Source organism: Mesoplodon mirus (genome assembly GCF_964341445.2).
Source record: "Mesoplodon mirus genome assembly, chromosome: 11".
NCBI lineage: Eukaryota > Metazoa > Chordata > Mammalia > Artiodactyla > Ziphiidae > Mesoplodon > Mesoplodon mirus.
The window spans coordinates 66,044,900-66,071,827 of NC_138987.1; the positions used below are offsets into that span (position 1 = coordinate 66,044,900).

The 26,928-nt window shown below is 46.1% G+C and overlaps 1 protein-coding gene across 1 annotated transcript in view; it reads right to left on the reverse strand.

Moving 5' to 3' along the window:
• The window catches only part of PPM1H (protein phosphatase, Mg2+/Mn2+ dependent 1H), a 277,205-nt gene that overhangs the window by 37,778 nt on the left and 212,499 nt on the right, over positions 1–26,928 (reverse strand). Inside the window, exons 7-8 of the mRNA XM_082634561.1 lie at positions 14,328–14,391; positions 10,759–10,866 (exon numbers count right to left, since the gene is read on the reverse strand). Of these exons, the coding sequence (XP_082490687.1) occupies positions 10,759–10,866; positions 14,328–14,391 (172 nt within the window). The remainder of the gene's footprint in view (positions 1–10,758; positions 10,867–14,327; positions 14,392–26,928) is intronic.

A 26,928-nucleotide genomic window follows, 5' to 3' on the forward strand; every position in this document is an offset into this window, starting at 1 on the left:
TTAACCCCACTGCTTGCAAGCAGCCCAGGTTTCGGCAGACCTATGATCAAGCAGAGAGTGAGGTGTGTAGTAGCCCTAACCTACCAGCCTAGAACGGAGCCATAGGCATGGTGAGAATGAATCACGCCATCTAGGACTAGAGCATGGATGACTTTAGGATTATTAAACTAAAGTTCCTGAAACACAGTGAAGAACAGCTTATGACAGTGTTATTCAAAGGGTGGTCTTTGGATCACCTGCTGCAGAAGTGTCTAAAAAATGTGAAAATTTCTAGGACCCCACCCTACACCTAGTGATTCAGATTTTCAGGAAGTGGATTCCAGGGGTTTGCATTCTTTAACAAATGCCTCAAACTATTCATATGAGGTAATACAATAGATTAATGCAAAAAAAGAGAAAGATACTCACTCGAAACATTCAAGTGAAATTATTAGTGTTGAGGAGAGGATCAGAGGGGAATAATCTCCAATGAGAAGGAATGTTTGACACAGTATACAAGTTGGTTTCCCTTGTGTGACCACAAATTTCAAAAGCTGGACTTTTCTGGTGTGTGTACAAGTAAATTTCAAATTGTGGTTTTATTCAAATAGCTGGTTAGCAAATCTCAAGACAGTTCCTAACGGGAACCATCCATACGGATGACACACAGGTATATCACGAGTGATTTTTTACAGCTAGACTGGAGAATTAGAGGTGGAGATGGACAGGCTAGGGCATGAAGTCTCTCCTGGATGTATAAGGTCAGATGGTACCAGAATCAAAGAAAGCAGTTCTATACACTCTTAACATGTGATTGTTTTTCCCCCAGACATTTTTAAAGTGGTGGTGGTGATGGGAGGGAAGCATATACCCACAAGGGGGCATCAACCCAACTGAGAAGCAGATGTATGAGATGCTGCAGACATGTGGGACTAGAGAAGGGAGTCAGAAAACTGCCCATAAAACTGAACTCATAGAACATAAAGGAAAGTGATGGTTTTCAGGGGGGAGGGGGTAGGGAGAGAAATGGAGAGATGATGGTCAAAGGGCACAAACTTCCAGTTATAAGATGAATAAGTTCTGGGAATCCAAAGTACAGCATGGTGATTATAGTTAAATATAATATGTATATACTATATTATACACACACACACACACACACACACATATATACACACTATATATAATGTATATACATAATCTGTATGTCATACTGGGTTATATACTTGCAAGTTATACAGAAAAGGAATGGTGATTAGTGATGTGATAGGGGTGTTAGCTAACACTACCGTGATAATCATTTTGCGATACAGTCGATCCTCGAACAACTAGGGGGTTGGGGTGCTGACCCTCTGCGCAGCCGAAACTCTGCATGTAACTTATATAGTCAGCCCTCTGTATGTGTGGTTCCTATACATCTGCGGTTCAACCAAACTCGGACTGTGTAGTACTGTAGTATTGGGTTGACCAAAAAATTCATTTGGGTTTTTCCATAACATATGGGAAAAAATCCATATATAAGTGGACTGTGCCGTTCAAACTCATGTTGTTCAAGGGTCAACTGTATGTAAGTATACACATCAAAACACCGTACCTCTTAAATTTATACAATGTCATGTCAATTATATCTCAATAAGACTGGTTAAAAAAAAGAGTGCTAAATACAACTGCTGTAAATTATCAAAGTATCTTTAGACAGAACTCATCATTTTCCCTTTGTACAGGGGGATCCAGGGTTTGTAAGGCCCGAAGTTTATACAATTTGGGGAGCATTTTTTCCCCCAGCTTTACTGAGAAATAACTGACATACATCACTGTATAAACTTCAGGCATACAGCATGACGGTTTGATTTATATATTGTGGGGCTTCCCTGGTGGCGCAGTGGTTGAGAGTCCGCCTGCCAATGCGGGGTACATGGGTTTGTGCCCTGGTCCGGGAGGATCCCACATGCCGCGGAGTGGCTGGGCCCGTGAGCCATGGCCGCTGGGCCTGCGCGTCCGGAGCCTGTGCTCCACAGTGGGAGAGGCCACAACAGTGAGAGGCCTGTGTACCGCAAAAAAAAAAAAAAAAAAAAAAAAAAAAAAAAAAATATATATATATATATATATATATATAGTGAAATGATTACCACGGTAGGTTCAGCTAACATCCATCTTCTCATATAGATGCAATAAAAAAAGAAAACAGAAGAATAAAAGGAAAATGTTTTTTTCTTTGTGATGAGAACTCTTAGGATTTACTCTCTTAACTACTTTCCCATATATTGTACATCATTACAATATATGGGAAACTACAGTCATCATGCTGTACATTACATCCCTAGTAGTTATTGATCTTATAACTGGGAGTCTTACCTTTTGAGCACCTTCCTCTAATTCCCCTTTGTCCCCACCTCTGGTAGCTGCAAGTCTGATCTCTTTGCGTTTTGGTTTTTTGTTGTTGTTTATTGGGGGCTTTGTTTTTTGTTTTTGGTTCCACATATAAGTGAGATGATACAGTATTTGTCTTTCTGGGGAGCTCTCTTTAAGAAAAAGAACACAGAAATAATTATGAATACAAACTTAGATACTAATGTGAATGTTTATTAGGAATGAGAAGAGAAATTGCAACAGATTACTGGAACCATGGAAAATGAGGTCCCTTTCTTTTGAGAAATGATTGCAAGGAAATGATTCCTGATTGTAACCTTGCCTCTCCTCACCACAGAGAACTGTCTACATTTCCCAGGAATAACCAGAACTCATTGAAGGCTGGTCTGAGTGAAGGACCCTGATACTTACATTTAGTTAATTAGCATCATTGTAAATCTGCCTCTACACTGCAGACTAGGTTTCCTTTCTTAATTAACTAGGTAAATAACTAATGCATCAACTTCTATTAGTTTGCACTGGAAAGATAGATGATGATTACTCTAATACTTAAGACTTCACAGCAGGGAGGACACTTCTACAGGAAGGCGATCATAGAAGGTCTCCAAAATGACCACCATCACTTCCTTCCCTCCCTGTACAAGCACGCTGCTCCTCCCCCATCAAGGGTGGATTCTAGTTCTCCTCTCCTCAAATATGGACCCACCTTAGTGATTTCTTTAATCACCAGAATGTGGAAGAGGTGATGTTCTGGGATTCCTGAGGCTAGGCCTTAAAAAGCTTTGTAGCTTCTGCCTCAGTCTCTCGAACCACTCCTCTTGGGATGTTTCAGAAGCCAGCTGCAGTAATGCCATGAGAAGCCAAAACCACATGGAGAGGCTGTGTGTAGCTGCCTCGACTCAACACTCAGCTGACAGCCCACATCAACTGCCAACCATGTGAGAGAGCCGTTTTGGACTTGCAATCCATCTAGCCTTCAGATGACCCCAGCCCCAACTGATATCCAACTGTGACCACGTGAGAAGCACCCAGCGGAGCCCATTCAACCCGCAGAAGTATGAAAGATAATAATAAATTCTCCTGTTAAGCCTGTAAGTTGTTTTGTAGTCAACAAAGGCACAAAGGCATTGTATTGCGATGGGCCCCTCTCCCTATAGGATTGGTGAGAAGGGACATGGGACAGCGAGCCCGCTGGAGTTTTCTCCTTGGTCCCTACTTGTCCATAAGCAGCACCTGTCCCTCTGTTCCTGTTTTCCAGCAGGTAAATACCAGGAAAACCTCCCTTTGTGGGGTGGGGAGATGAGAGCCAGTCCAGGAGGCAAGTTTCATTTGAGGGCTGGAGATGAGGAATAAAAAGTCCACTTTGGTCTTAGATCCAAACCGCGGTTTCCAGTCTAACTTTATCCTCGCTATAAAGTTATTTTCATCCCAGACTCCTGTGTCTGTTTTTTAAATTGGTTCAGAAAACTCAGAGGGAAAAAGGATAAAATTATTTTTCCTCCTCAGACCCCAACAAGCAACCTTCTTCCTTTCTCATAGGTTAGAAAGCAAAGTTTAATTTTTTGAAAAATTTCACCCTGCTTCATCCTCTAAAAATCAAGTGTGTCCTCAGTCCTTGTTATGTTGTTTTGTGAAATGCCTCTCCCATGCGCCTCCTTTTGGCTTTCCTGGTCCCTGCCCCAGCTCAGAGCCTCACTGCCACATGGTTTCACTTCTACGGTGGCCTCCCCGCCTGCATCTCCCTACCTCTGCACCCCCATTCCACGTGCTGTTAACAAGCTAAGACTTCCACCGCCACATTCACTTATCATGCTGATCCCCTTGCTGAAGACCTGATCTGCTGCCCCGGGTCCAGTTCTAGGCCCCGCATGATAATTCGCTTGATTATAGCTAATAGCCCTTCAAGCTAATCTTCCAAACTGATTCTGTAAGGCAAGTTTCACTTCACACCAGACTCATTACTGCTTCCTTCCTTCTCTTGTCCTACTTACCTTGTCCTTCTTCTTCAGAATAGATGGTGCTCTCTTCCTTCTCTGAATTCCCCTAGTCCCTTAGGAAGCAGGACTCACAGGGTTTATGGCTGATTAATCTTTGGCCTTCCAAGTGGCCAAAAATTCTAATTCCTTGAGGACATGTTCCCCAGTGTGCTCCTCGATAAACACTATTGGACTCATGTTTACTCTCTGTGTAAACAGCCAGTGAGATTTTGTGGTCTTGATGGAATAAACGATCTAATGTTTATTATGCCAGATTCTGTTTTAAGTACTTTTTATATGTCATTTAACTTGTTCCTTGCGTTCCTGGGTATAACAACCCCATTGTCCTCTTCTTACTGAGGAGGACACTGAGATTTAGGTAAAGTAACTTTCTCAAGATCACCCAGCTAGTAAGTAAAGAGATAGAGCTTGAGCCCATGACTGATTACCAGGTCTGAGTTTCTAACCACAATATCACACTGCCTCCTAAGGTATTTTTGACGGGTCTAGGGAATTTTTTAATTCCTCCTCTACCACCCAAAGATAATTACTGTAACATTTGAGGAAATTTCCTTCTCAAGACCTATATTTTTATATATGTGTATATGTGTATACATATGCACATAACTTTTTTACCTACTTATGATCAACTTTTTATATACACAGTCCTATTTCGTTTCACTTAAAGTAACCCCATCCATCTCCCCATATCACTGTGCACCAATATTGTTTTTTTATGAATTGGCCAGACTGCAGAAAGTACACAATACAATCAAACATGTTCGTTCCCAAAACGGGATTTTGGCTTGGGGCATGAAAAGCTACTGAGAATCAGAAGACCGTAAATGTTCAGAAGTCAATGTGAGATCTTAAATATTGTTCATGTTTTCATGGGAGACAACACAGGAGTCTCAAACAAAATAGTCATTCTTCTCTTCACCTGAAAGTGAATACTGGGAATCCCCTGTAAGTGCAAAGGCAGTGCAAAGGCAGAAGCCAGTGGATAAGGAAGACTAATGTTTACTGACCATCTCTGACCATGTACCAGACCTTGTGCCACACAATTCCATAGATGTTCTCATTTGTTTTTCCCAGCACCTTGTCAATCTAGGTATTTCCACCCCACCTGCAGGAAGGGGAAAGCAGGCTGAAAGAACCTGTAGAGGTCACAGGTAATGCCGGTGCTAGGGGGGGAGTTCAGATACTGGAGCCTAAGGTCTTCCTTCTTTTAGAGCAGCCTGTTTCAGATGAAAGAAAAAAATAAAATCTAGATGAAGAGAACCAAGAATGACCTAAATGAGTGAGCTGGAGTCACAGAAAACAGCTGACAGGAATCCTGAACACCAAGGAGAGGAAAAATGAAGCCAAGAGAAAATCAGGCTCCCTTGTGGTTCAGTGTGGCGGGGGCGGGAGGCGGGGGGACTGCTGAGTTGATGGGGTTGGCTTTGCAAACCGGCCCCCAGACAGAAAAAGACCTCATTCTTCCAAGAGCCCGAAAGGGGCCTAAACTCAACAGCACAGTCTTGGAGTAGAGGCCAGAAAACGAGAAAGACATCAAGAGGAATCCTAGCTCTAGGGAGGGCCTGTCACAGGCCAGAAATGGGTGCGGAGTAGAGAACATCTGTAGGTTTAGGCTGCAGGCCTGGGCCGCGCTGAGGAATAGGTCATGAGGTGTGTGCTGGACGGGGTGGAGAACTGCTGGGAAAGAAGGTGCAGGGTGACTCTGAATCCACAAATCCTCTCCTTCTCCACGTGAACTCTAGGGTGATACACAAATGGTGAACAGTGATGAGCTTCACTGAGCGAGAGGATGGGAGACCTGATGGGGGTGCTTCCCTTACGGAGCACAGGCTCCAGTTACCCGGGGGAATGATGCCGTGGACCAGGGGAGGGTCAAAACGCTTCCTACGCTTGGCGGACAGACCCGCGCTGGGTTGATGGGGGCCTCCTGTGGAATTCAGTTCTCGGCCAGAGATTCCCTACCTTCAACCTGGGGAGATATGTGGGAGGCTCAGCAAACCTGGCGGCCGCTCTTTGGGTTTGGCAAACTCGGGATTTTTCCAGTGCCTTGTGTTCAGCGAAACCAAAAATGTGTTTGGCTAGAAACGCTTCTCTAATTTTTAAACCCCTGTGCATTTTTTACGTAAATTTGATCCACATGGTTTTGATTTATTTTTATTTAACTCATCAAGTCAAATTAGGAGCTACAATGATGAATGGGAACAATGCTGATTTCCAAGAAGATTTTTGAGCCTTTTTTCTTAGAACTAAATCACATTCCACCCCCCACATACCCCACTTCCTTGCGACTGTTAAAACTACCAGCCTGAGCTGAGTTTGAAATTTAGAACCCAAATGTGAAATAAAGATCCATGCTTGGCAAAGATGAAGCGTAGCAGGGGAATGTTCTTAGGAAGTCACGGTTAGAAAGCCAGGGTAGGCTTGGGGTGCAGGTGGGGGAATAAAGGCAGCAAGGGAGCCAGTTATTCCTTATTAGATGGTTTAAATAAATTTACCCAGCTTTGTGGGCTCCCAACAGAAGCCCCTTTGCTGTTTCTCCAGGGTCTGACTTTATCACTGCCACCCAGGGAAAAGGAGTTTCTGCCCCAAGACTGGGGATGTGGGGTTCCCCTGTACCCATCTTTTCTTCTGCACTCCTGCATCGGAGCTGATTCAAGCTGCTCCCCGCTCTTCCCTTGAAGCTTCCTCCCCCTTTCCTGGCTCTGGCTAAGGCCTCTCCATCTGGAAGCATTTAAAATGTACAACAACTTTAATCTCGTGCAGAAGAATCTTGAGATTTACACTACATACCCATTAAGCTAAATTATAGGTACACAATCTCATTTTGCACAATTCTGTCTGGCCTAGGGTGGCACACACAGAAGGCCAGTCCTGTCTTTCCCAATTACTTTTTCTACCACACCATCATTTTCTACAACTGCAGTCTGAGGCCGGCCGTATTTCTCTGAGGAACTCTGGCCACTAAGGTCCCAAGACAGAGGTACTCTCTTCAGAGCCCCTTGAAACAGTACTCAATGGGTCCCTTCAACACTATCCAAAAAGATTTCCTTGAACTCAGCTTCCCTCTCCCACAGAGCCTGATCGAATTGGACAAACTGAGTACAAGGATCATCTTGTTAGTTAATAACTATACAACCATGGGGGAGTTAATTTACTTCCTTGGATCTCAATTTCCTGGTCTGTAAAATGGGTATAAAAACCATACACACCTCACAGAATTGTGAGGATTAAATGAGATGCTGCACATAAAAAAAAAAAAAAGAAAAGAAAAAAGAAAGAAAAAAAGTATATTGTCTGGCCCAGACTTCCAGACAGGTGACATGAAGTTTCTGATCAACCAACTGGGATTTTTCATCAGTCCTCGGGGACTCTCCCATGCTTGCCCAAGTTTTAAACCTACAGTCTCTTCTTGGGATCCACAGGAGCACAGTGATTGGAAGATCTATAACCTAACTGCATAGAGATCATTCTTCTGAAAACCAAACCAAACTTCTCACCTTATATAGAAAATGTGTGTGTGTGTGTGTGTGTGTATGTGTGTATGGGGGTGGGGAGGGTGAGAAGGTTTTCACTCTCCTTTAAGGAGCAAAATGGTTATTAGTGTTTCCTGAGAAGCCCTCACACCCCATATAGTCACACTTTACCTGTGTTTTTTGGAAACCAGAAAGGTGACAGTACCATTTAATATGCCTGATCAATGCCTCCCTCCCAAGGGGGAAAATATAGATGTCCATAGTATAGGCTTGGCCAAAAAGTTTGTTCGGGTTTTTCATACGATGTTACAGAAAAATCTGAATGGATTTTTGGGCCAACCCAGTATTTATTGGTTTTCTCTGGCCAGGAGGAGTTTCAGCAGTAATTCAGGGATCCTTCTGTTGGCCAGAATAGAGGGAGCAGGGATCCACCAACTTCCAGGGACCCTTGGACACTTTATATCATAAGGGTTCTTACCATGCAAAATTGCTATGAAGGCAGAAAGAGAGACATCTGCAGATGGTAATTATTATTTCCACCAAGCTGACCTCACTTGACATCCTGGGTGAGATCAGGAAATGTGCGTATCTTTCACGCCTGCTATTTACTAGAGATTTCCCTCTCTTAACCTCTTAACCTCCTGTGGCTAGATCTATTTTAGATGTCAGCCTCAGCAATAAAGGACTCTAAAGGAACTAGCCCTGCTCACAGCCCTGCCAAAGGGGTAGGCCTGGGTGCCCGATGGTGCCCATTGCTGGCTCTGGAGTGGACACAGTCTATAGGCTGGGAAGTCACTTGTGACCTCGTAGAAAAGGTGAGTTGGGCCAATGAGATTTCTCTCTGGGAACGTGCAATTGGGGGAGTCAGAACCTGGCTGTCTGGTGGCAGAGACATATGGAGCATGGCTGGTCTCAAGGCTGCCTGGATTCCAGAGCCACCTTCGCTTTTTTTGTTAGTTAAAAAACCATTCCTGAAGACAGGAATGGTTTTATTTTATTTATTTATGGGGTCCACAAGGGTTCTTCTTGTGGACCCCATAAATATCTCTTCCGACATTATTAAAATAAACACCTCCTTTTTTGGAGTCAGCATGAGTGGGTTTCTGTTTCCTCCAACAAAAAGAGCCTTCGCTACAAACACAGCACCCACCCTTGGGAAGAACATGCAGACGGAGCTATGTCTAAACATTCAGGGCATTTCCAGTGCGAGGCACCGTTTCAACAGTTAATTACATGGTATGCAAATACCGCTGGTTCCCCACTCACCCCTCCCTGGCTCTCCTCTACTGTACAAATTACAAACATTTCTCTCACTCTCCCAACCTCCTTTGCAGCTAGGGACGGTCATGTGACACAGTTTTGGCCAATGAGATGCAAGTGAATGTCTACTGGGACAGATAGGCCGTCCCCTCCTTCCTGCCTTGCATGAAAATGTTATGCTTGGGGCTTCTGTCACCATCTTGCAACTACGAAGGAAAAAAAAGCAGCAGAGGTGTCACCGCTGGCACATTGGAGGTGCTGCACCAACATGAACAGCCACCAAATTCCAGCCTTCTTGATATGTGAGAAAATATACCCCTAAACTACTATTACTTAGAGTTTTCTATCACTTAGAAGCAATATCTTTTATAAATGATACACCTTGAAATAGCACTTGACATTGTTTCCTGTATTATAAGAAAAATGATTTTTTATTTTTTTTTTTATTTATTTTTTTTTTTTTTGCTGTACGCGGGCCTCTCACTGCTGTGGCCTCTCCCCCTGCGGAGCACAGGCTCCGGACGCACAGGCCCAGCGGCCACGGCTCACGGGCCCAGCCGCTCCGCGGCATATGGGATCCTCCCAGACCGGGGCACGAACCCGTATCCCCTGCATCGGCAGGCGGACTCTCAACCACTGCGCCACCAGGGAGGCCCGAAAAATGATTTTTTAAACCAAATATATGACAACTTGTTTTTCAGTTAACTTCTCTAGACATCAACTGAATGACATCAGCTTTCTAGGCAATTAAAAATCTAAGAGGGGGGCTTCCCTGGTGGCGCAGTGGTTGAGAGTCCGCCTGCCAATGCAGGGGACACGGGTTCGTGCCCCGGTCCGGGAAGATCCCACATGCCGTAGAGCGGCTGGGCCCGTGAGCCATGGCCGCTGAGCCTGCGCGTCCGGAGCCTGTGCTCCGCAACGGGAGAGGCCACAACAGTGAGAGGCCCGCGTACCGCAAAAAAAAAAAAAATCTAAGAGGGGACAAAGTATATACACGAACCACCATGCTTCAAGGCAGAAAGTGAGAACGCTGTAAGAGGCAGCTGCTCTGCGTGTATCTGGAGTAGGAGACATGACTTCTGGTTGGGGGAGGGGAAAGCAGGAGGAGCATTTAAGTTAAACTCTAGAGAAAAAAGAATTCAGATATTTGGAGACGGGGAGGAAGGGCATATGAGGCAGAAAGCATGGTTTGAGCAAATATGGGAAACTGAAGGTCACATACAAAAAATAGCAAGTTCATTCTGGCTGGTGTAGGGGAACAAAGATCAGATTTTTTTTTTTTTTTTAAAGTTAGACCAAATTATAACAAGCCTTGAATGCCAAGTGAAGGAGTCTGCGCTTTAGTCTCTGAGCCTTGGGGTGTTGTTGAAGGTTTCTGAACAAACAGGTGTCAGAGTAGTTGTTTAGGAAAATTGGCCTGATGGCAATATGTGGGCTGGATTGAGAAGGCAAGGAATGCCACTAGGGGCTGTGCAGCCATCTGGGCAGGAGGCCATGAGGGAGGAACCAGCACAGTCAAAGTGAGAATGGAGTGGGGAAAAGAAACAGACATGAGAGACACTGAAGAAGTACATGTGACACAAGCTGGCTACTGTCTGGATATGGGGTGTGAGTCATGGGAAGAATAATGTAGAAAACATGCTCTTGTACCAAAGAGAAACAAAAACCTCATGCGGTACCTCTGGAGCTGAAGACAGGAATGGTTTTATGTAGATGTTGGAGTCATGCACCTTCAGGTCATGGTCCCCAAGTCCCCTGGTCACTCCAATAGTCGCCATTACTCGGGCCTAGGAGTATAAGCAGAGGGTCATCAGAAACACTCACACACACACAGAAAGTATTCTCACCACAGTATAGCTGTCACGGGCTAAGAGAGAAGCAGTCGTTTTCCGGTTCTTCCTGCCCCTCTCCGTGCCCCTGGCTGCTAACTTCTGTGGGTACTTGTTTCCAAGGAAGGGCCCACCAAGGTCACTGGCATACTTGAGGAGCGGCTTTTCTAGCAAGTATCTTAATCTTAATGGACTGCTGCCATCGCATTTCAGATTTCTTTTGCAGAGACTAGAGAGAAGGGTGTCCAATAAACTAAACACATCTGTGATGTCTACAGCTACTGAAATCAATGCAAACTAAATCCAACCATCTGCCCATCCCCCCATCCAGCCATCCACCCCCCCATCTGCTATACATCCATCCTTCACGTGTTTACTGAACACCTGCTACTACGTCTCTAGTTCTGTGATAAAAGATGTAAAAACGTCAGAGGCAGATCCTGCCCACCGAAAGCTCATATATTACACTTTATGGCTGGAGAAAATAAACCATTAGCAACTCTATAACCTGTCCTGCTAACATCTTCATAAATTCCATCTGGGTGGAAAGGAACATGATGTCACTTTGCTGTAAATACACAGACACCTTATAGCTGAGACCACACCATCTGTAGCTTTCTCTACATGGTTGTCCCAATGCTTTAAGGAAGCAATATGATTAAACTAATGCCTACACTGTCAGCCTAATGGTCTCCTGGGAGGCCACAGATTTGATTTACCCAGACATTTATTGAGTGCCTACCATGTGCAGACACCTGTGGGGGACAAATATCTAAGGCCTGGTCTCTCCTACAAAGGAACTTGGTAAGGGAGGCTAAGAGGTACATGTCTAATTAACAACATAGGGAATATGGCTGAGTGCTGAAAGACACATGAGCAATGGGTTATATGAGTTCAGGGGAGGTAAAAATTCTATTAAGAAGTTTCCCTGGAGCGGGGGGCACTACATTTTTGTGCAGAAAGATATCCAGCATCAAGACAGGTAAACACAGAGGAATGGAGTGAAACTCATTCTGGGTGGACTGAAGCCCACTGCTCTAACACTTGGGTCAGCAACACTATACCTGGTGTAGTGTCATGGTTCAAAGACCTGAACTTGAATCCTCACTCTAATGCTTGGGTAATAAGAATAACTTATAAATGCTAAGGCATGAATCTAGCACATTACCGTATATCTTCATCCTACTTCCCCCAAAAAGCTGCGGATTTTGGAGCTGGTTCCACATCAGAAGGTGGGCAGGTTTACCGTCAAGTGGAAATGAAACCGTAACACATATTTCAAAGGCAAGAATCAAAGGGGGTGAAATGCAGACACAGGAATGTGAACCTGGGGACCTCTGGTATGGCGCTGCTCTGCTGGGGGCCTGGCTCAACTCCTTTCTAGCTGAGACGCGTTCAGCTCTAAACGTGGACATTCTGAGTCCCTTGTAGTCCTTCTGCTCTCCTTCCTGCTGTGGCACCTTCCCTGGTTGGATGTTTTAGTCCAAAGAAATCTGATATTTCTGCTAGTTACTGAACTTGTTTACGTGTCCCACACAAGTCCTTCAAAGCATTGGCAGAAATCAAATGAAAAGTAACAGCAGTGAAAGTATTCTGAAACTTCTGGGGAGGCGTGTGCAGAGAGGAAGGAGAAAACGCCTGTAAAGCATCAAGACAGAACTGATGTGTTGTAAAGCTTTCTCCAGAGATCACGGACTCCCGGGACAGAGGAGGCGTGCTACTTTGGTACAGGGCATGCCTGGAGCACACTGACGCCACAGTGGCTTTTCAGTAGGTCAACAGGTACAATGACTGAACTTGTCAGCTACATATCACAGAACTGTCAAGCCCTAATTAACTGAAATGCTGGAGGAACATGATGTCCTGGTGAACTGAACTTTGCTAAACTGGGAAAACCCTTGCTCTTTTCAATCTTTTTGCTGGTCATCTTTGAAGAACACATTTATCCATTTTCCTGTTGTACCAAGGAGAGTATACTGAACATAACTGAATAGCTTATTAAATACTCATGCATTTACTGACGGCCTGCCATGTGTCAGGTACCAGGCTGGACAGGTACTAAGGATACAAAGGCAACAGGATGTGGTCCTGAGCTTACTGGGACTCACTGGGTAGCAGCAGGGTAATACTGAGAATTTCAGCGCCGCAAAGAACTGCAGCTGCAGGCGTGGATCACTGGGCTGAGTGATGTGCATTGATGGCGCCCACTCGACAGAAAGACACACGGAACCCTACCAGAAGTAGAGCTCTACCCTGTCATGATTCTCAGCCAGGGATGGGGCAAGTTAGTGTGAAAAATGGTGCATTTATTGATCAAATAGTTGTGTTTCATTTCCCTCCATGAAATGTCTCCTTCCAGTGAAATCACGGCTGGGCTACACTGAGCCCAAAACCTAATCCTGTGTGTTCTCTTTCACACACACACACACACGCAGGCATGCACACGCCCACACATACACTCAAGTTCTGCCCATGAAGGCCTCCTTTGGTTTTCTTATGAGTCACTTCATCCTGATAAAAGCTATCAAATGCTGAAAAAAATTTCAGTTGAAGATTCTTTTCAATGTGACCACATTTTTCACTTCTAATTGGAACTCTCAGCGCCTAGTTGAAATGTATTCGTGTTTGGAGGAAGAATGCAATGATTCAGAAGGTGTTTGTTCTTCCTGGGAAATGGCTTCAAAGCTTCCTCATCTCTGCTCCAGGACTGCAACCCTCTCCAGTCTCTGCTCAGAGACCACTTTAAGATCAACAGCCTTCCTTCAGCTCAACAATGTTTCATTCTGACTGAGGCCCTGGGAGCTGCTGATGGATGGTCTTTGCTATCTCCGCCTGCGATCTGGTCCATGTGATCCTACAGTTTAATCAGGGTGAAACTTTGGATCCCCTTTCCATGGGGCAAGTGGAGAAGCCACCTTGCAAAGCCTGAGCTTCCGTGGTGGGATGTGAGGGCACCAGAAGGAAGTGGAGGGCCATGGCTCCACATCTGGTACCACCCCTCACCAGCTGCGTGACTGCCTGAGCAGTTTGAACCTCGGAGTCCCAGCTGCCTCATCTACCAAATGGACAGAAGACAGCCAGCTCTGCCTGCCTCGTGGCTTGTTGTCAGATACCCAAGGAGATGATGTATGTGCAAGTGGTCGTGTTTAAACACTGTGAAAAGTTATTCAAATGGATTGAGAAGGGGGATGTGATTTTCACAAAATTGACTTTAGCTCCTCATGCTCACCACCCCCGTCCCCCAACCCTGCCACTCCTTTGGGCCCTCAAGACAGGAGGCCTGAAGGAGGATGGAGGTGATATTCTTTCAAGCTGTCAAGGCTATAAAATCATGAGCTGCTGAGTGGAACACACAGATCACCACGGGCTCCGTGGAGACACAGCCTTGTTCTCTCAGTCCGGGGAGGGCACGTGCCTACCTTCTTGCCTTCTCCATATATAAGGGGAAACTTCAAGTCATCATCCTCAATGGTTTTGTATGCCCTGTAGGGGGATAAACAACATTAAAAAAAAAAAGGTTTGCACTCAATTAGTGACCTGCTGCCCTGACACAGGCCGCCAGGTACTTTATTTTCCCTGAGATTCCATCCGGGTCACCACACTGCTGACCTCTTTCTGTATAAACAGTCATTCTCCCTACAGATGTGTGTGTGTGTGTGTGTGTGTGTGTGTGTGTGTGTGTGTGTGTGTGTGTGTGTGTGTGTGTGTGTGTGTGTGTGTGTGTGTGTGTGTGTGTGTGTGTGTGTGTGTGTGTGTGTGTGTGTGTGTGTGTGTACGTGTACATATGTTAACAAACCAGAAAATACCAAGTCTTTACAGGCTTAAAGAGAGAGAAAATAAGCTGGCATATTCACAATTAGCGAGCGGGGGGTGATAGGTTCCTGTCTTAAGCATTTAGTGTCCCTGCAGTAATGAAGCTCCCCAGCAGCAGTGTCAGGATTCTTGTCATTAATCTGGAACTGTGAGAAACAGCAGCACTCAGCGATGGATGGGGGGGGCGGGGGGGGAGGAACTGCTCCAAGAGCCAGTTCTCACCTTCGGGGGTTGTTTACACCAAAGCAGCCTCGTACTGGAATGGCTGGAGAAGGAATATTTAGAGCCTGCTTGACCTCAGCATGATATTCAAGGTTGGCAGAAAATCCTGTTTCACGATCGCTATTAAATGGCCATTCGACACACAGAAAGAAAATCCACTTTATGCTTCAGTGGTTTATTCCAGACATGGTTGTCCAGATGCCACGACACAGGCTGGCCAGGCTATGGTGAGAGAGCAAACGAAGGCCACGTCTTGCGATTCTGCTCACAAGGAAGTTAAAAAACAAACAAGCAAACGTGGTACCCAATTACTAGCTGTATAACCCTGGGCAAGTAGCTCCACCTTTTTGGGTCTACGTTTCCTCATCTGTAAATGAGGGTAACCACACAGGATATGAAGAGCTTAGCACAGAGCCCGGCACTTAGTAAGTACTCAAGAAGCGGTAGCTATCGCTAGTATTTTGTAGAAAGCGAATACGTGGCACCCCAGTCCCCCTTTCTGCAAAATGGGGACAACACTGCCTATTCAATTCCTCAGAGAAGTGGTAGGACGACTAAGTAACAGATGGGGTAGGTTCTGCTAGGTTAGAGGCTAGAAGCAAGACGCTTTTCTCAACTAATATCTCCTGAGTGCGTGAAAAAAATTAATTTGTGACGTGCCCCCTGGTCCTGGATATATCTAGGCAGCTTGGGAGTGAACCTGACATCAAATTTACGAAGGAGCTTGATATACAAAAGAATGCAACCCAACTGAAAAAGGGCTCAACCTCAAAGCTAAAGCAGGCACATCCTTATTTTCCAGGAAGTTATTTGGTTAAGTTCTTTCCCAGAGGGTAGAGGAACAGTGAAGTTTGGGCACTGGACGTGTCTGCGCTTGAGTTTAGCACTGCTTTCTGAATAGCCCTGGGCGAGTGGATAAGCCTCTCTGGACCTCAGTTTCCTCTTTAAGCAGAGAGGCCAAAAAATCCTGGGCTTGCTGTGAGGATAAAAATGGGCTGATGAATGTGACGAGCTTAGGAAGTATTTAGCCCAGCGCCGGGCACATGCTGAGAGCTTGATAAAAGCTAGTTGCTCCTGCCACTGCCGTCAAGTGGGCCCAGCAGTATGCCATGAATTGAATTTTCGAAAAAGGAACCATACTATTTCCTTCCCCCAAATCTACCAAATTAACACAAGGTGGAAGTAGCTACTTTGACGTTTCTATACTGACATGAACTATTTAAGACACTGTGGTATCCAAGTCACTTGGGGACCAAACAGAACTATTATTAGAATACACTCAGCTTGGGGATTGAACGAGTTTGTAGACCAGTGGTTCCCCATCTTGGCTGCATATGGAATCACCTGAGGAGGCTTTAAAAATCCTGATGCTCAGGTCACATCCCAGAGCAATTAAGTCTGAACTTCTGGGGATGGGACCCAGGTACCAGGAATTTTTTAAAAGCTTCCCAAGTGATTCCAGTGTGCAGCCACGGTTGAGAACCACTACTATAGACCAAAATCATTAGCTAACATTCAAAATCAGTTGAGCAATAAGCTCCCTGTCACCTTGACCCTAAAGATGACAGACTACATGGCTCAAGGGAAAGGGGGTAATGGCTTGAGAAAGGCTGTGTAGCGGGCACAAGCAGGGCTTGGGGACCGAAGGGAGGAAGTGTGGAGAGTAAGAAGACAGGTTCAGAGAGAGAGGAGGATGCAGTGGGGACGGTCCCCAGGGAGGGGCTGGGGCCTGGAGATCCAGGCACAGAGTCTGGAATCACTCGTGAGGCAGAAGGTGGCAGCTCTAGAATCAAGGACTGGAAATTACTTAGAGCTCAGTGGAGACAGGCTAAGAGCACTCTTAACAAGCTTGAAAAGGCAGCAAAAAACTGTCCTCTGACTCTACCATAAGCCCAGGTAATCGAGTTCTCTCAGGGCAGAGAATTTCAGGAGAGTGAAGTCTGTGTCACCACAGCTCTGAAAGGCAAACACTCATCTTGGAGTTGTCATCCACAGGAACAAGACCGCCACAAGTGCTAACATTACATTTCAGCCCCTGTTTCTTCATCTTCAAGAACAACAAAAAATTGAAAATAGAAAAGACAGCTCTGGAAAAGAAAGGTTTATTCTGTTCCTGCCATTGTTGGTTTTCAATCAAATACGAGCCCCCTCCCCTCCCCTCCCAACAAATGACCAGGGTGAATAACTACAACTAAAGAGAGAGAGCAGGGCACCGTCCCCTCCGCAGGCCGTCAGAGTCTGAAGCACAGCTCATCACGTGACGGTCAGTGGACTTCCCGCCACGGTTAAAGTCTTAAATAACAAAGAGTAAAATACTCAAGAGTTAAAACTGGTCACGTGATTAAAGACGGTATAAATCAGTGATAGCTAATAACAGTGACCGCAGCTGTAACTTACTGAACAACTTGTACAAGGCCAGACACTGGGCTGGGTATTTGCGTACCATGTCTAAAATCTCTCAAAGACCCTGCAGTGTCCTATCTGACAGATGAGGAGACCGAGGCTCAGACAGGTTACGTTATTCTCCCAAGGTCGTATCCCGTGTTAGCGGCCCTTAAGCTAAAATCAAACTGTCCCAGAAAACACACCAAAGAAATGTGATGTCAGGGTTTAGCTCTGCAGGTTTCTCATTCTAGTTGAACAGTCTCAAATGAGACCACTATTGCCCACCTCTCAGTGGGTAAAAAGCAGGCAATGATGGGGAACTTTTGGCAGAAAAGGAAGGGGAATTTTCTGTGTGAGGCAAGAGAGCAAAAGGTGACCATGAGGGGACAAAACCAGCAGCTGTTCCCCAACGCAGCCTACAGGGAAGAACACAGGGAAGTTGTGGAAGCCACCGCTTCCCAGGTCATTTTACCTGTGGCCAAGGAGTCTGACGGAGTCCTCTCCCACAGACTGCAGGCCTCCCTCAATCTGTCTTGCAGCTTAAGGGGCCACCTCAGTTTCTGCTGTTCATATTACAACCATAGTCCATGTCTAGGCTGTGGGCTTGAATCTGTACGCTTCCCAAGTGTCCTTGGCTTCCACTCCTCTCCGCTGGGGGAGGTGAGAGGATAAGAGAGGTTGGAAGCTTGAGAGCTCTAAGACATAGACGTACTTAGGTCCTAAGATGAATAGATAAAGCCTCTTCCTTCACATCAGATCCTATGGTTTCCGAAATCCTGATTAAATTTTTTTAAAAACTCCCAAAACAGGGAATTCCCTGGCAGTCCAGTGGTTAGGACTCAGCGCTTTCACTGCTGGGGCCCAGGTTTAATCCCTGGTTGGGGAACAAAGATCCTGCGAACCTCACGGTGTGGCCAAAAAACAACACCCCCCTCAAAGAAAAACCTCCCCAAATAGATTATTCACTAGTTTACAATAATATAACTGACCAGAGATCATATTCAAATAATTACTTGTTACAAGAAAGCAAAACTGAAAGGCTTAGGAAAGATATTTAGACTCTCATTGGGGTCAATTCCTTTATGAATATTTATGAGGCCAACTGACACAAGGATGAGATGAGAAAAAAAAAATGCAAGGCTTAAAAAGTGCTAAATAGGGCTTCCCTGGTGGTGCAGTGGTTGAGAGTCCGCCTGCTGATGCAGGGGACACGGGTTCGTGCCCCGGTCCAGGAAGATCCCACATGCCGTGGAGCGGCTGGGCGCGTGAGCCATGGCCGCTGAGCCTGCGCGTCCGGAGCCTGTGCTCCGCAACGGGAGAGGCCACAACAGTGAGAGGCCCGCGTACCGCAAAAAAAAAAAAGGGGGGGGGGTGCTAAATAAATTAAAGGGCTTTCCCTAACTCCAGGCGGTATCCTCAGAAGTTTCCATTAAACATTTTTAAAAGTAAGTGTAATACTTCCCCTTGCAGCGTTGATTCTGCAAAGCTGAAAAGACAAGGCACCATTGATCTGGACCCACTGGAATGAGAAGCTCAGCTCTGGAAGAGACCAGAAGGCCACTAAGTTGGCTGTACCCCAAATGAAGGAATCCCTCCTTCAACACCCCTCACACTGGCCCTGGCCTCTGTCATCGAATGGGCTGCTGTAGACACTCTTTGTCCGAGGAACTTTACAGGACTAACTTTGCAGTGCCACTGGAGAACAGCCCCGGGAAATTCTTTTTTTTTTTTTTTTTTTTTTGCTGTACGCGGGCCTCTCCTTGTTGTGGCCTCTCCTGTTGCGGAGCACAGGCTCCGGACGTGCAGGCTCAGCGGCCATAGCTCACGGGCCCAGCCACTCCGCGGCATGTGGGATCCTCCCGGACCGGGGCACGAACCCGTGTCCCCTGCATCGGCAGGCGGACTCTCAACCACTGTGCCACCAGGGAAGCCCGGAAATTCTTTTTTAAATGGACCCAGTCACCCATTGGTGTGTTGGTCTGTCTTCTGGGAAAACATGAAAGAAATCTAGTCTTTCTTCTACTTCAGAGCTCTGCAAATATTTGAAGAGAGCTATCTCAAAGTTTCCTCTTTCCTAGTCTCATGAACTGTCCCTCACAGGACCTGAGGCACCATCCCTAACCATCCATTCAACCAGTTTTTATTAACTGAGCACCAAATACTGTGTGAGGGGCCCTCTCGGAGCCTTCTAGTTTGCCACAGTCCTCAAAGAATGGCACTCAGAACTGAAAACACTTAAGATATGGTCCACAAAAGAATGAAATGATTACTTCTTTGATTTAGACCTTGCTCTTTTTTAAATTACTGCAGCTAATATTGGCAGTATATACAGGTACACATCTCTGTGTGGTTTAGGATCATATAATGAAACGATGAGTGAAAACAAACAAACAAAAAACCCAACCAAACAAAACCCCAGTCAGTCCACAAGAAAAAAGACCTGAGAAGGTTTCTTGACTCATCATCTTCCTCTAGTTTACACTTACGCAATGAATATTTTACTTTGAGTGGAAAACTCCATTGCCCTTATTATCTTGCTAGTTTCAGTCCATTGTTCCAACCCACCAAGGGACATCTGAATCCATATCCTTTCATCCAAAAAAATCAGCTCTCCTTCTCTGCTATGTCACGTTAAATTTGATAACCAGCTCTGCCATCTTCATCCGGGTCACTGAAGGAAAAAACCAACAATGCTAAGCAGAACCAAGCCATTAGAGACCTTCCTCCAGGTCAACCTAACCATACAAAGGGTATATCAACATTTTTTGAAGGCAAGTGGATGAAAGTAAGTGCAATTTGAAAAATCGTGTTCTTGTCTGGTGGAAACATAGAAGACAGACTCAACAGTAGAGGGCAGACAATGAGATATCCATGTTTAAATGACTGGGTGGTGGGGCAGGGGGTGATTTAGGACTAAAAAAGGCTGAAAACACTGATCCAGTGAGACACTGTCCTCATGAATTTTAGACTCTTTGGGTATAGCTCTCAGGCCATCTATGAAGCAACTGAACTGCTGTCCACACAGTATTTCTCCATCTTGTCCAAAGACTAAGAGAAGAAACCATCAACTTTCTTACAAAGTCAAAATACATCCATGTACACTATTGCCACGATCAACCAGCCTAGACACCCTATCAAAACGTTGGAGATTGCTAATTGAGCTTGACTTATTAGTGAACCCAAGTTGTTCCGCAGATTATACCACCTCCAGGGGATGCTGATCCTTCAAACTGCTCTCACTCCTAAGGCAAGAGAGAGGCACCGATTGCCCCCTCATCAGCCTGGCCCTTCCAGACGGCAGCTCTCCTTCTGCCACTCCATCTGCTCCCACACCCCTCCCTCCCCTTTCAGGGCATTCTCCCACCTTCCCTGAGGACTTCAGTTCAGGTTTACAGATTGCTTTCCCATTCTTTCCCCTGCATGTTATTCTCAGCAACTTTACAGGTTGTGATGGTGCTTCTGGAATCTTGACCTTACAACTCCTACCTACTTCCTGATGACCTTCTTCACTGCTCCCCATCAGCACCTGGTGATAAGGGCTGCATCAAAAGCATCCTCTCCTCTGAGATTTGCACTCGAAGTCACCTCCCCTCTCACTCCTTTGCTGTGGCTCTCAGGCCAGGTCCCCCCCCACCCACTCGGTCCCGCCCTTCTAACTACCTTCTGGCTACTCTTGTTTCTGGATCCAGCCTCCACTTGTGGCAAATGTTTACAATATTTTTCTTGCTAACAGCTTAAAATGCCTCACCTTCTTGACCCTCTAGTAAGAAGGAAACACAGCAAGAGTTGAGTATCTTGTCAAGTCACACCATCTTCTTCGGCCCACAGCGCTGCAACTGCCTCATCGGGCCTCCCTGCAACAATCTAGGCAAGAGAGGATGGAGCCACGGCTACAGTGATGGCAGTGAAGGTGCTGAAAACTGTTCAGCTTTGTCCTTTACCTCTATTCTCAGAGCAACCAGAGTAATTATTTTAAAATGTCAGATAACGTCATTACCCTACTCAAACCCTCCAATGGCTTTCCCATCATACTTGAAATAAAAGCCAAGTAATGAAATGACCTTCTTTAAAAATCACTCCCCACCCCCAAACTTCCTATTCCCCTTCTTTGCTTTCTTTTTCTTCGGGCATCTCCTGCCACCTAACAGTTTAAGTATTTTACTTATTTTGTTTATTTTCTCGACTGCTCCCCGGTGCGCCCTGCCCCCCACTTAAGTTCTCTGAGGGTGGAGATTTTTGTTTTGCTACCTGTGGCATCCCTGGTACCTCAAAGACTGCTCAGTGTATAATGAGTGCCCAACAGATGTTCGATTAAGGGAGCAAATCAGCAAATACTACTTACTCCAGGCAGTGGATTTATTCTGCCCTGTCATATTTTCTTGTTCTTTATGTATTCACAAAACAAAAGCAAAAAGTCTTGTTTTCAGCGGCTGCTTTCTAAGTCTCAGCCCATGCCCGCTCACACGCACATCCCTTTCCTGCTCTGGTCTTGCCTGGCTGTGTGCTGCTCCTTGGAGTATATGTTTTAAACACATTCACTGAACGTTTGAACTCAAGAGATCCCCCGGCAGCCACAGGGATGTCTTTTCACCCTTCTGATGAGGAGCAATTATACGACTCCTCCTGGATGAACATGTCTCGCCTCTGTATCCATTTTGGAATTTTTATCAGAAAAACCTTTGCTTGGATTTTCAGACTGGCCGAGAGGCCTGCAAGCAAATCTTCCACAGCCATTTCTCTTTTCATCCACCGTCATCACTCCTCGGCTTAAAATTCTCCAATGGCTTTCTGTCATCTTAAAATACAACCCACCGATGAGGCCCTCCATGGTCTGATCTTTTTTTTTTTTTTTGCGGTATGCGGGCCTCTCACTGTTGTGGCCTCCCCCGTTGCGGAGCACAGGCTCCGGATGCGCAGGCCCAGCGGCCATGGCTCACGGGCCCAGCCGCTCCGCGGCATATGGGATCCTCCCAGACTGGGGCACGAACCCGTATCCCCTGCATCGGCAGGCGGACTCTCAACCACTGCGCCACCAGGGAGGCCCCATGGTCTGATCTTTGACACTGCTCTGACATCTTTTATACTCTGCCACACACTCGGGACACTAGCTTTCTTCCTGTTTCTTAAACGTGCCAGGGGGGCTCGTCCTTCCCTCTTCCTGGGCCATTCTTCCTCCAGACCCTCACAGAGCCGGCTCCTGGGCCTCCCTGAGCGCCTTCTCCAGACGCCCATCTAAAAGTATGGTGCTCCCTGCTCTCGTCTCAGCTCTTCATGGTACTTCCACAGCACAGTCGGAAACTACCGTATTTATTAATTTACTCACGCTGCTTCCCCCTCTAAAACATTAGCTCCATGCAGCCAGGGATTCTGTTTTATTCACTGTTCGATCCTCATGTCGACAACCGTGCGGGCACATTGTGGACGTAAAGTAGACACTAGCTAAATGGATGAATACATGAATAAAGGCTGCCGCCTCCTCTTTAGCACACGCTTCCCGCTCATTTTTCCTTAACAGCAGCAAGCTTTTCTGGGGGTGAAATTTGGGGTTGAGTTCCATCAGTGATACCTTGGATTTTTGTTTACTCCATTATATTAAAATTTTAGGTTCCCTTTTATGACCAATACATTTTTGTAGATAGTCATAAAGTTATAAAAATGGCATTTATGATCTTCTTGCTTATCGCTTTCTCATGATAATTCCTAGGCATCACCTCCAGAATGGTAGCTTTTGGTGCAGTGGTTCTCCAGGGTCTACGGTGTTACCTAGACAATTTTCTTCTTCCATATTAATTCAGGCGAAAGTCTACTTGGGAAGGCAAGTCCTCCACTTAAGAAAGTTCTTTCTCATCTTTGCTGGATTTCTCCATTCCCAGCCACAGCCCCCACTCTGACTTCGTAACCCACAGGCCAGGGACCCACCGTTCATGCTTGGGCACCATCTACACAGATCACTTCCCATGCTCTCCCTTCTCTCCTAAGTGCTGACTTTTAACTAGAAAGAGGGATGGAAATAGCACGTGCTTCCCTAAGTCTTAATTTCCTTAGTGGGACTTCAAAGTCATTTCAGAAGAATGTGACCCCTTCTGAGGGTTGTGATGGACCCTCTTCCTTCAGGGACTGTCTCATCTTGACCATCCACCCCTGAGGCTCCAGTGACACACACCAGTGAGTCACATTCTTCCGCTCGCTGACCTCTCGACATGGCCTTGGACGGCTCTCCTCCCCTGGGAGTCTTTCTTCCTGGATTCTCCCCGCCTGGCAGAGTCCACTGTGGGCGTAGAGTCAGAGGGTCTGAAGTCACAGCTGAGTCCTCACGTGGACTAGCTGTGTGAACTTGGCAAAGTCCCGCAACCTCACTGCATTTGCTTCTTCAGCTGCCTTTCTTCACGCAAGTTTCCAAGGATTAAATGCAAATATGTCTGGGAAAGTCCTTTGTGAAGAAGGATAAGGTGCTATTTAACTCTAAGTTGTGGCTCTTATAGTCTTAGGAGCGTCCCTCGTCACTGGGGAGGTGGAGCACAGGTAACCGGTCCCCACAGGCAGGAGGACAGCACGTTCCCCCAGGAAAACTGCTGAGCCCCCGAGACACCCCAATTCATCCTTTTTCTACTGCTGCTAGTGATACCAAAGTATGAAGGAGAGCACCTATGCAACTTTCATCCGGAAAGGTCTATGGTTCCACTGGAAAGTGAAGACTCAGAGATTCAGAAGGGTATCTCCGAGCTAATAATCTAAACGGGGTGCTTTTGGGTTGGTCTGAAATAGTCACAAATGGAGAATCTTCCCCCCTCAGCTAGAAGCTTAGCGCCCTTCTAGGAGGGAGGTTAAGCCCCAGGAAGTCTCATTTGCCCAGACAGAAACTCAGTCCTAGGCAGACAGAGGTACATCTCAGAGGGGCTGAGCAGGTTTGGATGGAGGATGGTAGACAGAGCGTCTCAGGCTCTGGTCCCCATCTCTGGCTTCCAACAACCAAATCTCAACAGAAGATTGAATCCCAGGAGACCTGGGAGGAAACATCACCGAGGCCTGGCTGGTCAGGAACAGACACATGCCGAGACCCCAAGTGCTACTCGTGGCTTTTAAGAGCTTGGCATGACCTCAATTAAGCAATTCACGGAATCCGCAGCGGCTCTCCCACCAACTCAGCTCTCTCCACACCCATCCTCCCCCAGACCTTCCTGGAAAAAGCAACGTGGGATTGGCAATCACCTCCTTCTTCCTTTTTCCTGCCAGCCCTCTGTATTTGCAAAGGAGTCGAGCCCAAAGCCTAACCACAGAGCTCAGAAAGTGGAGGCTGCTTCCTGCTCCTGGAGATGGCCCTGCAGCGGGCGGCCCACGCCCCCTCCTCGCTGTATGAATATCCGTGCTTGCGTTTCCTTTAAGGCAACACAAGATTTTGGTACTTTGTCAGATCTGAGTCTTACTTTTTTAATGCCTTCTTTTAAGAGGCCCCTCTTCCTGGTTTCAAAGATTCACAGTTAAGAAATTCCCCCCAAATTTCTTAAATGTGTCTTTGGATGAAATCTTAATATGCTGGAAAAATGTCCCCCAACTGTCAGGGAGGGTGAATGTGAGCAAAACTTAATGAGGTCAGGCTCAAGTCAGAGCCAGGGAATAAGGCTGAGAGACTGTGCTTGGGGCCCCAGGGTGAGTAGCAAGAGGCTAAGAAACATCCCCTACCCAGCAGGTAGGCTGGGGGTTAGGAGTATCCTCTCTAATGCTTCTGGGCAGCATCCTCTCTGACACAGGCTCACCACTGTATATACAAGCAGGCTTTCCTTATTTGTAGATCTGAGTTTTGAGGGATGGGGTCATATTTTGATGCACTGGGTCCCTGGATTTATGTGCCAGGAGTTGTTGTCAATGGGTATCTTAATTACTTGATTCCTGGGAAAGTGCCCCTGTGAGGCCAAGCCTCCACCAACAAATGCCACTTTATTTTCTCCTTTTGGTCCTTGGACTGTCGTTTAAATTAGTTGAAGCCCGCAGGCCCTAAGCTATATACAAGTTGATGCGCTGGTGCTAATATAGTGCAACAGTCTGGATTCAGGCACAAACAGCATGCTTGAATTGTAAGAGTGTGATTAATATTTGGTGATGGAATTGAAGAGAGCTGGCAGGTGCCGTGCAGCCCAGCTTGTGTATGGCTGGCTGTGATGAGAGAAACCAACGCAAGGGGAAACCTTCCAGCCCTCTCTGCAGGAAAACTTTTTTTCATAATGGGGGGCAAGCTCTGTTCCTGACATTGCAGTTGCCCTTGAGGAAACACCCCCACTGCCAGCACCCATTAGTAGGGCCGACCCACAAGCCCTGGGAAAATGCCTACCTCTCCCCTTCCTCCCGTCAGCATGCCTGAACCAGAGCCTGCCTGGTGTTCTGCGAGTGCTAACCATGCCTCTCTTTTGGCCTAAACACTCCTCTTCCTACCGCCAGGCCTCTGGTGGCAGCAAGACGCAACAGGGCTCGCGTTCACGTCACTGGTCCATGTTCCCTGGGAGCATCCACTGGGTTAGAGCAGAGGTTTCACACTCTATGACTTTCAAAGACACGTATCAATCTTGTTTACCCAGTGTACACCGACACACACCTCAAAAAGCAATATTTACGCTTCCCATGTGATATCCACTTTGATATTTTCTTTTCTCCCTGTGCAACTTAATTTAAAATGCACATCTCCATACACCAAACTGATTTCACAACTGCCAAATGGGTCCCCACTCACAGCTGGAAACGTGTAGAAAGGAATTTGGATAGCTGCTCCTGGTAGCTCCACATCAGGAGATCAGGCTTTGACCAAAGATGAGAGCAATAGGTTCTACCAGATTCATTCGCGAATATTTACTGAGCACCTACTAGGTGCCAGGCACTCGCACAGGTGCTGGGCATATGGAGTTAAATAAAGTAAGGGTCATCTCCTGACTCATGGGCCCAAGGTGAGCAGTGGAAAAGGGATTCCACATGGAAAAAAATGCTCTGAATCAGTCTTTTGAAAATATAATCAATCAGGTACACATGCAAAACAGAACAAATAACATTTCAGGACAAAACATTCTGGATGACTTTTAGGGACATTTCAGATTTGGAAATGATTTCTGATTCAGTATCCACTTGGTGTGCATTAGCACTTGGCTAGGAGAGCTTCATATTCTAATCAATAACATTTAGATCTCCCACAGGTATGAATCAGAGATCCTTGTTGTATGAGCACACGAATATGGAATGAGTTCTGCTTCCTCGGGGACCGTTCATTCTGAAACAAACATGGATTTCATTGACATCAGCCTTTACGTCGTATGAGACCAAGTCAACATATACAACTCAGGAAATAACCAAAATCGACCCCATATCCATGAATGGTGGGGAGAAAATAGCAAACTGTTTGCTACAAAGAGGGTTTGACTGCAGAGGCCAGTTCCTCCATGCTGGTCTTGCAGCCCTGCTTCACAAAGCTTCTCTCTCTGGTCATGTAGATATTTGTAGCCCAGAGCACCAAGTCCTACAGTTATCCCCTGGAAGAAGCACTTACACACTGGGACTCTAACCTATGCTACATCCTTTCAATATTTCCATTCAAGTGCCCTTGAACAGGTAACATCACGC